This window comes from Strix aluco, chromosome 18, assembly GCF_031877795.1.
Source record: "Strix aluco isolate bStrAlu1 chromosome 18, bStrAlu1.hap1, whole genome shotgun sequence".
Lineage (NCBI taxonomy): Eukaryota > Metazoa > Chordata > Aves > Strigiformes > Strigidae > Strix > Strix aluco.
The window spans coordinates 1,423,417-1,439,779 of NC_133948.1; the positions used below are offsets into that span (position 1 = coordinate 1,423,417).

At 43.9% G+C, this 16,363-nt stretch overlaps 1 protein-coding gene across 7 annotated transcripts in view; it reads right to left on the reverse strand.

The window, feature by feature from the left end:
- Positions 1–1,655: 1,655 nt before the first annotated feature.
- Positions 1,656–16,363, reverse strand: part of KIAA1671 (KIAA1671 ortholog) — an 87,667-nt gene continuing 72,959 nt past the window's right edge. For 4 of the 7 annotated variants that reach the window (XM_074844624.1, XM_074844626.1, XM_074844625.1 and 1 more), the window contains 7 exons: positions 15,451–15,569; positions 9,187–9,442; positions 6,946–7,120; positions 5,478–5,605; positions 4,975–5,114; positions 4,741–4,823; positions 1,656–4,198 (listed from right to left, as the gene is read on the reverse strand). In XM_074844624.1, the coding sequence (XP_074700725.1) occupies positions 4,745–4,823; positions 4,975–5,114; positions 5,478–5,605; positions 6,946–7,120; positions 9,187–9,442; positions 15,451–15,569 (897 nt within the window). In that variant the 3' untranslated portion in view covers positions 1,656–4,198; positions 4,741–4,744. Of the gene's footprint in view, positions 4,199–4,740; positions 4,824–4,968; positions 5,115–5,477; positions 5,606–6,945; positions 7,121–9,186; positions 9,443–15,450; positions 15,570–16,363 lie in introns of those variants that run through there. The other 3 variants (XR_012625682.1, XM_074844622.1, XM_074844623.1) reach the window with 3 other exon arrangements.

The following is a 16,363-nucleotide window of genomic DNA, read 5'->3' on the forward strand; positions in this document are numbered from 1 at the left end:
GGCCATTCCCTCTTGGCCTGGCGCTGGTTCCTTGGCTCAAGAGACTCATCCCCCCTCTCTGCACCCTCCTTTCAGGGAGTTGCAGAGGGCCATGAGGTCTCCCCTCAGCCTCCTCTTCTCCAGACTAAATCCCCCCAGTTCCCTCAGCCGCTCCCCATCAGACCTGTGCTCCAGACCCTGCACCAGCTCCCTTGCCCTTCTCTGGACACGCTCGAGTCATTCAATGGCCTTTTTGTTTATTTAACCAACTTCACAAATTTTTGCAAACCAGAGATGGCCAAGTGGGTGCTGGGCACCCCGCTCTCCCCCAGGGATGAGCTCCAACCACCACTGGGGTGCCCCACACACGGAGCCCCCCCTGGCCAGTGCTGCAGGGGCTCTGGCTGCCGAGGACCAAGTTCAATGTCTGCCAAAGGTGCCCTCGCTTCCCACACGGGTACCACTGCGGGCAGCGATGCTGCAGCGTCAGCAACAGATTTTTTTTCATAGTAAGGGGAGAAAGGTGGAGAGACAGCAGCGCCTTTTACTGGGGTACAGGCTTTTAAAGTGTTGCATTTGAACTATTCATACAATATCTGTCTTCGAACTGCCCTGATCCCCGCTCAGCTCCTCACTGAGCACCCTGACATCACCCCAGCTGCAGTTTAATACCCAAGACAGAGGCACGTTTCAGTGTTTGCACCCACATTCGAGGTTATAAACTGATGCTGCTGCGCCAGATGAAATGGCCAACTAACAGTCTGCATTTATAAATCTGACGCACAGTGCAGGTAACACTTTGCCAATAATTGTTTGCAAACAAGTAACAGGGTGAAGCAAACTTTTGTGCAAGCGAAAAGGTGGGGGGTTTAATTCCTTCAGGGCCCCTTTATAAGAAGGTTTCAGACTTCAAAGGCTGAAGAACAGAAATGTTGCCTCCTTCTCTGCAGGAAGTAAAACCAAAGCAGCAAGGTTCTGAACAGCTAAGGACTCAAATTAAAGCTACACAGACCTTAAAAAGGCGAATTTGCAAACAGAAAAAGGAGTAAATCCACAACTGGGGATTCCAGTAAAGAGAAACAGAACGGCAGGGTAAATCCCCAATTGACAGACTAAAATGGAGGGAGGATTTCTGGTAATAATGAGAGAAAAACACAATCAGAAAAGATTTCTAAATTCCACAAACCATGTACTTTCACTTTTAAAAAAACCCATTACTGATGCAGCTTTTTAAGCAAGCAAAAAAAGCTGAGCAGTTGTAACAGAAGGGACAAGGGCACTGCACCACGGGGACCGCCAGGACCTCCATGATGTTCGTTATTACACAGACACTGTTAGGACAAGAGCTGAAACCGGCTCTAAGCCAGGTTCCAGAAATTAATGAAAAAGGATACCTGAAGAAAGTGCTGAAGCCAAGAGCTCACTCCCATCTTGTATCAACAGCGAAGAAAAAGTACGTGGCAACAAAAGTGTAAGAAATTCAACAAGCAGTATTTGGAATTAAAATAGAATTATATAAAGTGTATTACAGCATGGGCTATCATTTAAGAAGTAGTAACATATTTATAGATCTTTTATTACATAGTGATAACCTGAAGAGAAGGAAGTAGATATTTAATTCATGTACAATATAAAGAAATGATAGAGCAGAAAAAACACTTTCCCATTCAACACCATTCTAAAGATGCTTTTTAATTAGACATTTAAGCATTAAACATTTCTCAGTAGTAGGTTAAACTACTAAATACAGTAAGTTTCAGTGCATTGTCCAAGCAGATGTGGAAATGCATACACATTCAAAGGGCTTTGTGGAAACCTAGTATTAATCCCCTCAGTTTCCTCAAACACAGAGCAAACACTGCAGTTACAGAATTTCTGGCCTTCATTTATTGGACCAAAAACCAGTAAATCCTCCAACTATGGGTAACGCAACACTGTCAACCTGCTGAACTCGAAAAATCAAGCCTGTGTAAATATTTTCGTAAAGCAGGGGGAATTTACCTGATTTCTAGATACTGTTTAAAGTAAGCCCCACTTCATCTGAGCAAGGGTAAGGAAAGCAACCATCCTCTTCTCTCACGCCTGCAAACGCTGCTGCTCGGGGCTGGCCGACGCGTGCGCACGGCACGTGGTACACGACTGCTGGTACCCTCCAGTGCTGCCGTAAAAATACCCAGCCCAAAAGACACATAGGCAAAGCTTATCTTAGAGCTGCCTTTTCCACCATCATCTGAAGAAAAGGGAAGAAGAAAATACGTGCAACGTTTTAAAAAGAGCTAAGAGGAGCTCTCCAACAGCCTGGTGGACCGCGTTCCAAGGGAAGCCCATCTCCCATCGCCCAGGGTTAAAACCACCCAGAATGAAACGCTTGGCAGGAATCTCGGGTGATCGTTTCTTAACTGGTAGCAGAAGGGGCTGTAAAACTGTAACGGTGGCGACAGCTCTGATGTGAAATAGGGCAAAGCAGCCAGTGAAGATTTTGTACATAAGAGAAACGTACTCCTTGCATCTCCATTAAGTATGGGGAGCTGCTATCAGAACTAAATCTGGGAGAGAGATGCGCATATGGGACTTGTCTCCTGACATACTGCTGTTATTTCCTACGAGCAGACTGGGACTAAAAATCACCTCATCTGTGACTCCTCCATGAGAAGAATTGGCACATGGTTTTGGCAGCTACAAGCTTGATAGACAGCAGACCAGGCATGCCACTCTGGCTAGCAGATGCACCATTGTGGTAACCCCACGTAAATCAAGCTTTCCAAAACGCTGATCACAAAAACAAAAAAACAAAAAAACAACAAAAAAGGAAAATGAGTTCAAGTGCTGGTGCTTCATCTTTAATATCTAGAGAAGCCCATCAGCAGGACACGGGAAGTGCAACGCAAGGAGCAGCATCTGCTCGGGCTCCAGCCCCGCACGGCCGGGGGCTCTGCACTCCGGTCTCGCTTCGCTTCCCCACGCTGCCGCTTCTTCGTCGAGTCGTGAGGAATATTGACCCGACAATAACCTCCCTCGTCGGGCTACACTTCTAAAAGTTTACTGAAAAGAGCACTTATTGGGGGAAAGAATAAAGTATGTCTTAAATGGACATCTTGGTTGATATTTCAGAATCTGTATTCAAAGATATGAACATGTTTGAGATATCAGCGATATTCATCACACCCGTGACACGCACGAGATCTACACCGCTACTGTAACACCGGTCTTACCAAAAGAAGAAAAGTAAATCATCTGAGAAACTGAAGATCACATTTAGGTTATCCCACAAAATCAGCATAAAAATAAAAACTTAAACCTGGTATTTACAGATTAACAAATAAAAATATGAAGTGGGACTATCCAAACTGCTATTAAAGTGACATTCAACAATTAACTGGAACCCTGATATGAGTGTAACATCCGCCCTCTTCCCTTCCTTTTTTGTTATAAAAACAGTATTTACATTTTTATTTTTTTTTTTTAAAGAGAACTGGTTGACATTATTGCTTGATCCTTTTTAGGAAAGACATTCCAATGAAGCCATTATTCCACATGCTGACAAAACACAGAATATACCATTTCAAGAGTGACAAAAGTTAACATTTCGTTCATCTAAAAATTATATTCATCTGCTAGGTCAGCAGATCACATGTAAATATAAGCCAATCAAAAATACATTTTACAAAAAATAATCAAGTTTCCTTTTTCAATATGGCAGTAAACATAATTTGTTCTTTCACTCTCAACTTCCACAAACTTCATTCTAAATAGGAGCTTACTATTTTTTCACAAAAAAAGATAAATTTGATTAAAATTGTTATTTTCATAAACAAACACAAAGCCTTACACCTGACATGTCTACCAGAAGTCCTATTTTTGAGTTGCTGAGCACCTGCGTAGGAATGCAGTCTTTGTTCAACAGTGAGGGGACCTTCCCGGTGCACCGCACTCCTAAATCAAATATTACAATCCTTCGAGACTTTCTGACGCGCTAACTACGAACCACCGGCTCTTCTTCCAGGCAGGTCTAAAGCGACTCTCCTCCCACATCTGAAAAGATACAGCTTTGTGTTTGACTATGAATATTAAGCAGCTTTCTCCACAAAACAGGAAGGCACCATGCACATAGCAGTTGAGGCAGGAAGCAAACAGCAGCAACATGACATGTGAATTTTAGGTTCAGATGAGTTAAGGCTTCTGTTAAACTTCTTTATCTTCTTCTAGTTAGAATCACTATCTGCAAAGGAAAAACAGAAGCCACTGAAGTAATGGTATGACATGGTGGAGCGAGCAGTCAGACCCCTCTCGGTGTCTGTAACAGGAAAGCCCCCACAAAGGCACGTGACTGCTGCAGCGTCAACTCGGTCTTGTCTGTCTAACGTGCTAAATGCTCAAGAGCTGCCCAGAATAGTGCTGAGACAACACAGCCCAAGGCTTTCAACACGCGTGCAAGCCTCAGTTATTCAGTGACAGACTTGTTCTTGCTTGATGGGAGCACTGTGAAATCCCAGCACAGACAGACCCAGTGTCATTACAATGAAATGATCCGCAGAGAATCAGTGAAACTGTGTCACCTGTGAACAACAACTTCACCTCTATGAAAACTCTCTGCCTCAACGCACGATCTCCATTCCCGGGTACACGCTTCAGGGTTTAAGTCTGCTTCGATGGCTGTGCTTAGGGAGTTGTTAAACTGACACATCAAGGAACCGTTTGCCACGTGAGTTTTTATCACTGATACTTTCACAGAGCAAAGCCCCTCTTTCTGTCAGAAAGTACCTTTTCAAACCTGATTCTCGTAATGGCTCTGTCTCTTCTTTGATTTCAGCTCCTTCAGCCACTGAGGAGACTTTTCTTCTGACCTAAGATATAAAAAAACCCTCTTTTATTCTTTAATTATGAGAATTCATTACAGAAACAAAAAAATGTAATATCCCATTTCCCCCACAGCCCTGGGGAGCCTACTTGCATTATTCTTTTCTTCCACCAAACGACACCGGTGGAGCCTCTCACCTGTCCTCCTTCTCTACACTGGAGGGCAGCAGTCTGCTACCAGGAGTTCCAAGCGGCAGTTGTGGTTTAGGGGATTTGAACAGCTGAGCAGAACTTATTTCACCAGGACTCTCAGACTCTTGTCTTTTCCGCAGTTGAGCCTAAATACAAAAATAAAGGGCTCATTTTTAAGCCAGCGTTCAGACTTTCTTGGAATGCCAAACAAATCACACAGATGTATAAAAACAAAAAAAGGCATGCATAACCAGCGAAGGGATTCCTTATAAACCTCTGCAGTTTTGAAAGCAAGTTTGCTGTCACAAAGCCAATTCTTTTTTCCAAACCACTTAATATTTCTAGCCAACAGTTAAAAGCGAGAAAGATAACGGCAAGGTTTTTCTACACATCACACCCAGCCCCCCCAAACAACACTTCAGTCATCTTCAGCAACATTTTCTGGCTCTATTCCTGGGGAGCACCTGAACTAGTCAAACTCTCATCTGATCTGTCCTGCCCGTGCTCACCTTGAGAGCAGAGTGGTCCATTCCTGGGAATACGGGAAGTCGCTGAGCTTGGACAGAAGATGATCTTGCAGTATGCTGTGTCTTGTCTTCCTCGTCGGAATCTTCCTGTTGCATAGTTTTCTTCTCTTCTAATTAATTGTTTAAAAAAAAAAAAAGCAGAGGGGGAAAAAAAAACATTAGTCAGCAGCCTTTTCATCTGTACTGTGTTCTAGACCTCTCCCCCATTCAAAAACGTATTAACAGTAATATTAACCCACTGCAGGACTGAGCTCAACACTTCGATAGAGATGAAAGCACGAACCTACTAAGTACTCAGCAACAGAGAGACTTCTAGCTGACAGAGATGAGGGAGCAGAAGGTACTCGTAATTTAATGAGTGTTGCTGCTTCTAAACATCCCAGTTGATCACAGAACGTGAGATTAATTTAGACTGGAAGAGACATCTGAAAGTTATCTGGTCCTCCCCCTGCTCAAAGCAGGGCTTTGATACAAAGAGTCTGAGTACTCCAGGGAAAGACGCGACGGTGTGGTTGCCTTTGCTGATAATTACACTCCAGCTTCCAGTACAGCATTTCCTATCAAGGTAAGGTTTCAAAAATATTTTAGGTCTGTTAGACATGCTCCAAAGCAACACAGATAACAGTCCTTCCATTGATCAGGAGGCTACAGCAGAGCTCAGTTTGATCACACGTTCTTCCCTGCATTCACAGGCTTGACAGGAAAGCAGAAATGGCAGGTCCCAAAATGGACTTTTTTAATAGGTCCCCTCGGTTACAAAAACATCACCGGCCTCTCTAAAGATCAGGCTGCAACACCTGTAATCCCTCCGCTCAGGGAATATCGGGATATCTGCAGCACAGAGCACCGAAGTACATGCAATAAGCCTTTCATTCACTTCCACGAGCACAGATTTTCAATGCCCGATGCATTTCCTTATTGCATCCTAAGGAACAGGACAGGCCAGGAGGGGACGTTTTAGTAGAATGGATTTGAAGGAGTTGATTTATCCTTAACTAGGCCTCTTTAGTCCTGTAGTACTTACAGACGCTAGAAAGAAAGAATATTTATGAGCACCTGTCGAATATGAGCAATTACAGCTGCTCTTACCAAGAACACACAGGCTTAGATATAAAGAACGTGCTAGAGAATGATCCAACCGCAGCAGTTCCCAAACTCAGTATTTTCTCAGTGAACAAAATTCTCTTAAGTCAGCAGCCAGAAATGAAAGGAAATTGCACCGCAGCTCTCCTGCACTTTGGCCTTCTGTAGGTCTGGCTACTGCAGCTTCCCTCACCCCGACAGCTCCAAGGAATGGAGGGGAAGGCTTGATTCAGAGGATGACCCAGAGCGGGAAAAGGAAGCTGCTGTTAAACCCTGACGTTATAACGGGCACGTTACACCACTTAGCAATTCCTGCCCTTGCAACCAAGTTGATGACAGTTATTTACTTCAGATAGTTGAGGGATACCTGTGGAATCTTTAAACATCCAGGTATTATCTGGTTCTTCCGTCAAAGAAAATCTGTTTTCAAACTCCAGCCCTCTGCTTCTTCTAAGAGAGTGGGAAATAGGAGCCCGACGGCGTCTCTTTTTGCTGAGCTGTACACGAGTTTTCAGCGCACTGGAGTCCAGAACAGTGGTTTGCTATAAAAAGAAACAAAGCCTTTACTTTCAAGCAGCCTGAAAATGAAGTCATCTCCTCCATAATGATTTCCCAACCTACTTTAACGCATTAACCCATTCAGTTTAACTATATATATTTGCCTAATTCTTGTTCTTGTAGTTACTTAAAACTATATTAAAGAGAATTTATGATGAGGAAATGCTCCATTGTGGCTAACTGGGTGCAATGCTGGTTCTTTGATCTTGCTTGGCTGTGGATGTCTGATCTGCATGAATTATTTTCAGTATTCCCTAAATTAATAAAAAAATAACTGCAATAAATAGGATTTTGGTTCAGAGAATGTTTTAAGAGTACAGGCCCCGCTAGTTGGTAACAGCTGAAGGCCACTAAGACGATTGGGATCTAAAAAGAGCAACTGCACAAAATATTCCTGTAGTGCGAGTGCTGCAATCTCATTGTTCTGCATCCTGTCCCCTAAAATTCAGGGCTTCGAGCAGCAAAACGAGGCTTTGCACCCTAAAAAGGCTGCCATCCACAGAAATTTCAAGTCCTTCACTAGCAACAAGGAGACCACAAGTTAAGTGTCACGGCATTCAGAACGCTTCTGTGATCAGCCATTTCAAACACATCCACCTCTGTGTGCGACAGTAAGGCAGGAACTCTTACAGAGCAAAAGAAGGGGCTGTAATTTATGTATTTATTTAAAGCAATTTATTGTTAGAGGCTTGCCTGTAATCAGCAAACATCACTGAGCCTCCTCTTCTGCTTTGGAAGATGTGGTTTTGTTTCTTTTCAAGAGATTTCAGGCTAGGAATAAACTACTCCTTAAACCAGCACGTTGCCAGCTGTACTCGCAGCTATTCCTGTTTTCAAGGGATCCCTTTAGCTGCCCAGGGAACAGCACAACATCTCCACTACCTGCAGAACCACTGACGGACAGACACAACGCCATCCGCGCTGCTACGGGCTACACCCGAGTGCACGTGGGATACCCTGACAAAGCGGTACCACAGCCACGGCACACGCCGGTGGGGACCTCAAAGCCATGGACCACCAAATGTGGCCTCTGCTCCAGAGCTGGAGCAGGCTGGAAAGTGAGAGCAGCACCTGCTTCAGCAAAACACAGGTTTCTGCAGTTCCCCAGAGATGGCAACAGCAGCGGAGAGCAGAGCTGGCTGGAGGCACTGGCAAACAGCCTCCGCAGGAAGCGGCTGATTTTAACAGTCAGTTCTGCTGCACCAGACCCAACTGCCTCCAGCACAAACCTGCCGGCACCCTCCCTACGTTTTGCAGAGCAGTCAACTCCTCGATTCAGAAGGCGTCGAGGCACTTCGACAGGCAAGGCAGCTATGAGACCTCCCCAGCAGCTGCACCATCCACTTAAGTTGGGAACCTTGCACTTACCAATAAAACTGCCATCAGATGTTACAGAATAAAAAGAAGGTGCGCCAACCCTGAGTAAAGAAAAAAGCAGTACTTCCTAGATGCTATACTAAAAAACTACAGTTGTGTTAGTGCTTTCAAAGCACATTAAACCTCATCTAACTGTGTACGGCCAGAAATCACTGATCTTATACTAGCTGCAAGATACTTATGGATGGAAAAAAAATGCTTAAAATGCAACTGTAAGCTACTACAGAAAGAGACCAACCATAAATAAGAAAAATATTAGTAAATCTTTATAGCCTTAAATCTGAGTGGCTCATAGCACAGCAGCCACCAGCTATTTGTGTTATTTAATTATGTTTCCCACGTACACAGAGCCATTTAACTCTTCTGTTACAGCTCACTGAGGGGCAGAAAGAGAAAGAGCAACTTTATTAAGCCACTGGCAGACATTTTCTGAGGCCAAGGGCTTTTTGGAATCTCTCAGAACCTAAGCATTACAGGAACTAAAAGAACTTTGTAGCATTGATCTTAAGCTTTTCAGGCAGGAAGTCCGCTGGGAAAATTCAATGTGATAAAGAAAAGACAGAGGAAGATTGAGTGCAAAGTTTCCAGGAGATACTGTGCTGCTGTGATTAATGTGGGTAACAATATAGTTAACACGGAAGGAGAACTTCTGTTTCCCATTAGGGTAACTTACATCAATGAAAGAGAAATCTGTTGTCTTTTCATCAGGGTAGGTGTCTCCTGGAGGAGGTAAATCAGTCCCATCTGTAGAGTCCATGTCAGTGCTGGAACGGTCCAAACTCGTGCTCCTTTGGTCTTTTGAGAAGTCATGGTGATCAACCAGGGAGGCAGGTTCCGTCTGAGAGGACAGCGACGACGGGTGGCTATTTGGAGGTTGCTTTCTGGTGGAAATGACATCGTTTTCCGAGGAAGGAGATTCGGGCACAAAGCTGCAAATTAAAGTGAAATCTCTGAGACTTCAGGGTAAACAAACACATGCAAGTATTGTTCGGATCACACATACTCAGCAGATGATAAATAAAGGTCGAACTGAAATGACAGCTACAAGTAACAGCAGCATCTTTGGAAGCAGCAGGTACCAGCAGCAAGGGCTGGTTTTATCACAGCTTTTTACCCACGTGGATTTACAGTGCATTGAATAATGCAAGTGTGCAGATAAAGTGTAATAATGTGATTGTAACCTGCTTTTATTGCTTGGGGTTTCTTTTCCCCAGCACAAAGGCTCCTTCAAATATACACACGCAAACGAAACGAGGGAAAGAGCAAGCTGCTTAAACGCTGCTTCAACCCGCCCATTTGGTATATAACGGCAGCAGACCTTGTACTTTGGCACCGTATACATTTTAAAACACTGTGAAGGGTAATACCCTGTTTGCAGGCTGCAGACAAAGAGTAACTGCTAAAAGATTGTTCTCTTTGCTCATCCTAATCTATCTTAAATACATATAAATGCTTATAAATACAAACCAATAAACGTTCTTTTACTGTAAGTGTATTTCTGCAGGACACGACAAGCTACGTGCAAGCCCTTTCAAGAGCACACCTTACAAACAATTCTCTTGCTCATGTCCACATCTTTTCCTTAAGAGGACGCTTTTTCTATATCAAAAATATATTTATAGTGTATTTATTTTAATTTAATTCATATTCATATATTATTAATATATTGTTCTACATTCTCTATTTCTATTTTTACATATATGGCAGCACACAAGCTGTACGCCCACTTTCTGGAACCACGAGGCAGCTGTGTTTACACGTCAGGACGTGAGGAAAACGCGGGCGTATTGGGAATGGCCCTGGCCACCGCGGCGGCTCCTGCACCACAGCTTGTGCCCCACACGTACCCAGCAGCAGGCACAATTTCCACTTCACGTGACTCTAAGGAAACTGAAGCATCTTCAGCAGCGCCAGGGATTTAAATATTTTGGGATGCAATTTTTAGATGCTAACAGACATTGGGTTTTAAAAAACTTGCATCCCTTGTGTCCTGACAAAAAGAAGCGTCTCTGTTGGTGCTGTCAACAGCTCCTTCACTGGAGCTGTACTGGATTTTGTTTCTCTTACTGCCTCCAGCTCTGGTCCAACAAGGAACACGAGCGACAGTAGCCCAGTGAACTGTAACGGCCACGGTGTGGAAGAGGAGAGAGGACATTGCTAGCTTAGGTGGATCAGACCCTGCTGGGAAGCTCAGCAGTTCTTAAGCACCAACGCAATCACACAGAAGTGCTACAGACTCATCCCTTCACTCCTGCCAGGCAGGAGGCTGCTGCCTTCCGAGTGGGTGACTTTAAAGCATGCGGAGAGTGACCTGCCACGGAAGGGGACCGGGAAGGGGCAGGAAGAGGGCTGGAAATCACTAGAGAGCGCGATCCAGGGCCAGCGCCTCTGGGCTGGGGCCGGCAGGAGGGACAAACGCCCCGTGCTCCTCCACCACGCTCATTCATAGCATGGAAGCCAACTTGAGAGATGCCCGTGAGACTGCAGAACTGGTTCTCTGAACCAGCCACTTCCTTAAGAGCTTCTCTTTTATTGCAGGATACACTTCAGAGCGCACTGCCCAGCCAGCCAGCCAAAGGTTTTTACTTTTGAGGGACACTGGAGCGTGCTGAAGGGAGAGGTGGGCAGCAGGTGGCACCCGAAGGCCGGGCTCCCCCAGCAGAGGCTTTTGGGTGCCTGGGGAGAGCACCGAGGGCAGCAGGACCTGCGCCCCACTGTGCAATGCTCCTCGGATATTCCCAGAAACCTTCCCCTCACCGAGACTAACAAATGAGCTGTAGTGTCAGGACTGAAAGCTGCACGCAGTTACGTGCGTCCCTTTGTCACGAAGTTGGAGTATGCCTTTAAACAGCAGGAGGCTGTAGGAAACACAATCAGGCTCTACTGTCAGTAAAAGCAGGGCTGTCTTGCTTCTAATTTTAGGAGTTTCTAGTTAAAAAACAAAGCCTCAAGTATTTAAGGAGTTCTGATTTTTCTTCTCTTCTTAACAAGAGTCTTTTGTTAATAAGCACCTTTTCTTCAGCAAGTATCTAGGAAAACTGTTCTAAAACAAAACAAATCTGAACACGTTATGAATATATGCACTTTTTTTAAAACAGTAGATTCTAGAATTTGGTACAGTCCACAGCGACAGCAATCTTGGGAGGAAAACACTCAGGAGTCAACTGTTGACTAACAACTTTCCATCAAGCTGCAGCACATGATTTAATTTCCAGTCTGGCACTGCAAACGCTGCACTGAGGGTTTCCAGCACACGAGGAGAGTGAATGCCTCTTCCCTCTGTCAGCAGTGGGCCCCAGGATAATTAAGAAATGCTACTAATGAGCTCCAGGGGGGGAAGCTTTTGTCTAGTATTTTTGCTTCGAATGATACGCGGCATCTGCAGCATTAGGTTTTAGATTCACTAGAATATGGAAGAATGTGGAGACGAAAGACAATCTGCACACTTATCACCTTTCATGGAAATAAAATGTATATTAAAAGGATCCTGTCTGATCTGCATATCTCCAGGAAGCCTCTTCCCTTCTGCATCCCAGGGCTTCAGCTAATACGACTTCGTACAGTTTTTCAAACTGAAATGTTTGAGAGTAAGCTACGATGGAAAGGCAGATGAATTTACACTGATTGGTGGTTTCTCATTCACAAACCTTTCTAATGGATTCTCCTGCAGAGCTCTCGCACCACTACAGCATCGTTACCCACCACACGCTGTGGCACAGCTCATCACCAAACGCGGCAAGGATGACTGGAGTACAAACACTGCTACGCACAGCAGATTCTTTCCATCTGAACAGCAGATTAGGGGGAAAATTCCCTTCAGAGTAATGGTCAAATATTGAAATTTTAAACATGTTTTCAACCCTCATTACTGAGATGTATTATGAATCTTCTATTCCTTCATTAAGATTTGTAGTTTTATGAGCGTATCTGTAAGCTACCAACAATTTTCAACAAGTGCCATTTACAGACACTTGCTCCTCTGAAAAATTATCCTTCATGTAGTGCACACAAATATCAGCAGAATGGTTATCACAAATAGGCAATAAACTAAGATCAAGCTTCACTTTCTATTGCAATTAAATTTAATTAAGTTTTAGCAAGACAGTGCCAAGAGGCCATAAAGAATGTGTTGCCTCGTCATGTGAAATTAGGAGTCAAAAAGTAAAGGAATCCTACTTTTTACAGTAACTCTGCTGAGGAATTAGAATTAAAAGGCAGCTCTCACTATCTGCCTAAGCCATCACACAGAAATAACACCCATTTAAAAACGCCCTTTTATATTCTGTAACTGCAAATTCCCATCTGTAGGGGGTAGCTGATACACTAAAGTGGGTTTCCTTTTCAAAAACTTTGCTGTAGTCTTGCTTAGAGGATTTGAAGAAACAAACAGCTAAAACCTTATGAAGTCAGACCTGTGTAAATCCATGATCTAAAACACACAGTCCCTTTGCTATAGAAGAGAATTGTTTTCCATTATGAAGACTGTTCTGATCTGGAAGTAAGAATTTTCTATGATGTCAACTTGGAAAAGCTTACCAAAGCATTTGAGAAAAAAATGAAAATAAAAATCTTTTAGAGAAGCAAAGAAGAACCCAATTAACACCTCCAAATTAAATCATCTCCTTCCCTTCTAAGCCCACTGCAACCAGCCAAGAGCAGCCCCTTACGCTTATTCCAGCAGCGACTTAAGTTCTGGCTGAAATCGGTCCTTCCTCCACCTCCCTAACAGCTTATTTAGGAAAACAACCACATTTATCCTGTTGCTGTGTAGTCAGGGGGTTTTATTTTAAAATTCTACTCCTCTCTCAGAGAAAATGAGTTCATTCACAGATACATTAATGAAACACTCCCAAATGGGCTAAAAGAATCGCTCCATGACTGGAAACTGCCGGAAACTGGAAGTTCCTGCAGCAGAGCCGCAGCGGGCCGGTGACGTCGCTCGGTCCCGCCGTCGCGGTGTTCCCCGTTCGCCCTCCCCGGGCCCAGGGCACGGTGCCCGCTGCCCGGCGCGCTCTCAGCCGTGGGGTCGGCTTACGGCCAGACGCCGGCCGGGAGCGCGAGGAACGCACCACCACGGGCTGTACGGCTGGCAAGAGCTAAGGGAAGTGAGCCAGGCAAAACAGGAAAGCTGAATTATCAGAGTCTCCTGTAAGTTCCTGCCTCTGGGCCCAGCAGAGGAGATGACGACCGCCTCGGCAGCGGCCGAACGCAGAGACATGCTGGAATCACCCACGGCAAGAGGAGGAGAACGTCTGCACTTGTCCTGGCAGGGGCCTCCTACTTCATAAAAAATAAACCGCAAACAAAATGCAGTCTCAATATATTCCAGGAAAATTTCCATTATTCATTTAATATTTAAAAGGATGTTACTCTCAGTCCTCTCCAAGTGCTTGAATTAATACACCAGTAATTCCCCGCAATGAACCATAAGTCAACCTAAAGCAGAGCAAGGGTGTGGCAAAATGCTGAAAAGTCACTCTACTGTCATCATTACACCGTAAACAAAGAAAACAATAATATTTCTTACAGCGGTAACAAAATTCCAGGACATGGGGACTGAGTTCAATACTTCAGAATTTTTAGCTGGAACTTTTCTAATCAAGAAGAATCCTCCAGGTTTGAAATAACACTCAAATGCTGTCTGGCTTGGAGCCGAGACAAGCACCTTTATTAAGAAACTGATTTCAGAAAGTGTTTGTAACATACTGAAATCAAAGTTAATTTTACAGAAGACTTGGATGTCACTGTTGGCATGTCACTTAGCTCACTGAACTTCAAGCTGAAAGCTACCCTGATTTCATAAGCAATAAAATATTTATAACACGCAGTTCTCAATTGTAGAACACACCAAACATAATTGACATTAATGTTTGCTGTAAGATCTCTACAAGTACAGGATTAAAAAAAAAACCAGCTAAGATGCTATTTTCATACTACACTGAGCAGATAGGATATTGGCTCCAACAGTGTAGATCAAGCTACAATTTACACAACAGGTGTAAGTTATAAAAAACCTCACACTTCAGTGCTCTAGGTTTATGTCGTTAAATCGTTTTAATAACAGAAAAGCGTCAGTAATACAAGCTTCCATTCAACCCATATTCCATTTCACCCTCCATTTCACCCCACTAAAATGCTCCAGAGTTAATGAGGTGCAGACATCACACCCCACGGATTCTTGGAACACACTGAGGCTGTCGGAGCCGGCGCTGGTGTGCAGAGCACCCCTCTAAATGGGTTCTGTCAAGGCAATGCTAATTGGTATGGGAGAGCCCCAAATTTACGAAAATATAGAGCAAACCCCAGACCTGTTAGCATACCCTGTCTAACCATAACCAGAGACTTCCTCACCTACCTGACAGGGAAGAAGTCAGACAATTTTAGGAAAGCCTTCCCAGACCCCTAGTTCAAGCCATCAGAGGCACATGCCACACAAAGCAGGTAATCACTTCCTAAATGTGGAAACATACATTTCTAATTATAATTACAAACACAAAGCATTAAAAAAAAAAAGTTTTATTACCTACGCTTATGTAGTCAAAGCCATGTGGTGTATTTACTGAGAAAACCTGTTTTCCCCATATCTTCTTTCTACCATTTTAGCACTAAAAAATAGCATCTAACTTGTGTTTTGCTCACCACCAGACTGGCTAAATCTATTCCAGTCCAAGCGGGTTTTGTCAGTGCTTACAGAAGTGTGATACCGTGTTCTCACTGGAGGATGGAGTTTAAATTTCAAAACTTACTGCAATTTGCAGATATTAAAGAAATATTTCTTCACCTATAGACTAAGGAAACTGTATAGTCACCGAAAGTGAGTATGCAATTTAGAAAAGCCATGAATGCACACACATACACAGCCAGACCAACGGTTTCTTCTCGTTGCTGGGCTAAGGAGAAGCTCGCGCAGGGCAGCGGGGACCCGGCTCCCCCTTACCTGTCCCCACTGTGCCGCTGCTCGTTCCAGGTCCCATACTGGCTGTCGGGCTCCTGCACCAGCGTGTCTGTGTCCTTCGCTCCCGGGGGCTGTCTGGAGAAGCACTGCTTCAGCTGATCCTGCAAGGAAACAATTGAAATATTTCAGCATTCCTTCATCCCTTGGCTAAAGGATTAACAGATTTTATTTGCTGTAGTGTTTTGGAATTAACTCGGTGAACATAAAACCAGGAATTAACTTAAACACAGAACATGGCTATGAACTCAGAACAATGACTCTCTATAAAACAAGCATTGTTTTCCTGGGCAAAGAGCCGGTTCTAGAGGCCAGAACTGACTCCCTGGTTTTAGTAACTCCATATTGCTTTAAGATTATTCTTATCTCAGGTTGCACAAAATTTTTTAGAAGCACCTATGCAAACACAAAGAATTCTGCTGGGGCCTACATTCAATGTCCCCAAGCATACAAGGGAAACATCAACTCTACAGATCTCTTCCTGGGTTTAATAAAAGGACCTTTTGTTTTTTCAGCTCTTTGTTTGGAAGTCATTCAAAATAAAAAGCATAAATAAATAAATAAGCACAGTGCCAGACACTAGAAAGCCTTTGACAAATTGATGTGTGCTAATGCAAAGTTCAAACACGATGTACAGCGTAAGACAGACCACGGTGTTTTTTCTGTCTTCCTCTCCAACCTCTCATTTCCCAAGTATTTTTATTTTATAGATCTGCTACTTTCATAAGAGGGAAGCAGTGCACCGAAGGACCCTTCCCTTTCTGGGGAGAGAAGTGGGTCAGCTGTGGCTGCTGGCACCCTAGATTTGCAGCAGACCAATATTAATATAGCACTGCTGCACCTTTTGTTTCACAGTTGTGTTGAGTTACGCACTGAAGTTAGATAGTTACTGAAATAA